Source organism: Carlito syrichta, unplaced genomic scaffold (assembly GCF_000164805.1).
Source record: "Carlito syrichta isolate Samal-C Ts95f unplaced genomic scaffold, Tarsius_syrichta-2.0.1 Scaffold288373, whole genome shotgun sequence".
Lineage (NCBI taxonomy): Eukaryota > Metazoa > Chordata > Mammalia > Primates > Tarsiidae > Carlito > Carlito syrichta.
In genome coordinates this window covers 48027-48473 of record NW_007232469.1, presented here as the reverse complement: position 1 = coordinate 48473, position 447 = coordinate 48027, and the positions used below count along the sequence as shown (strand labels likewise).

General features: G+C 71.1%; 1 protein-coding gene across 2 annotated transcripts in view; it reads right to left on the bottom strand.

Annotated features, from left to right (window-relative positions):
* The window catches only part of PRRX1 (paired related homeobox 1), a 75097-nt gene extending 74654 nt beyond the window's left edge, over positions 1-443 (bottom strand). For both annotated transcript variants that reach the window (XM_008053692.2, XM_008053691.2), the window contains exon 1: positions 99-443. In XM_008053692.2, coding sequence (XP_008051883.1) covers positions 99-339 — 241 coding nt within the window. In that variant the 5' untranslated portion in view covers positions 340-443. The remainder of the gene's footprint in view (positions 1-98) is intronic.
* Positions 444-447: the final 4 nt, after the last annotated feature.

Genomic DNA, 447 nt, shown 5'->3' with positions numbered 1-447 from the left:
CGCCACCTCGCCTGGTCCTCGACCTACCCTCGGCCCCGCACGGGTCCCCGCCCTGCGTCCCGGGCGCACACCCCCGCGGGCACGCGCCCCTCACTCACTGTCCTGCTGAGGGGTGTCGCTGCCGCTGGTGAGTCCCGGCGACTCCAGCAGGCTCCGGCCCGCCTCGCCCACGCTCTCGTCCGCCTGTGCCGCCACCATGTCCCCGGCCTCCTCCAGGTCTAGCAGGTGACTGACGGAGAAGTTCTTTTTCGCCTGCAGGGTGTCGAGGTTGCCCGGGCTGTCCAAGCGGCCGCCCAGCGCCGGTTGCCGCTCCAGAACGTGCCCGTAGCTGGAGGTCATGGTCTCCCCCTCCGATCCCACCCACCCCCCTCTTCCCGCTCGAATCAACACCAAACGCTGTGGGCGCGAGGGGGGAGAGGAGCCGAGTGGGGAAGAAAGGGGGGAGCG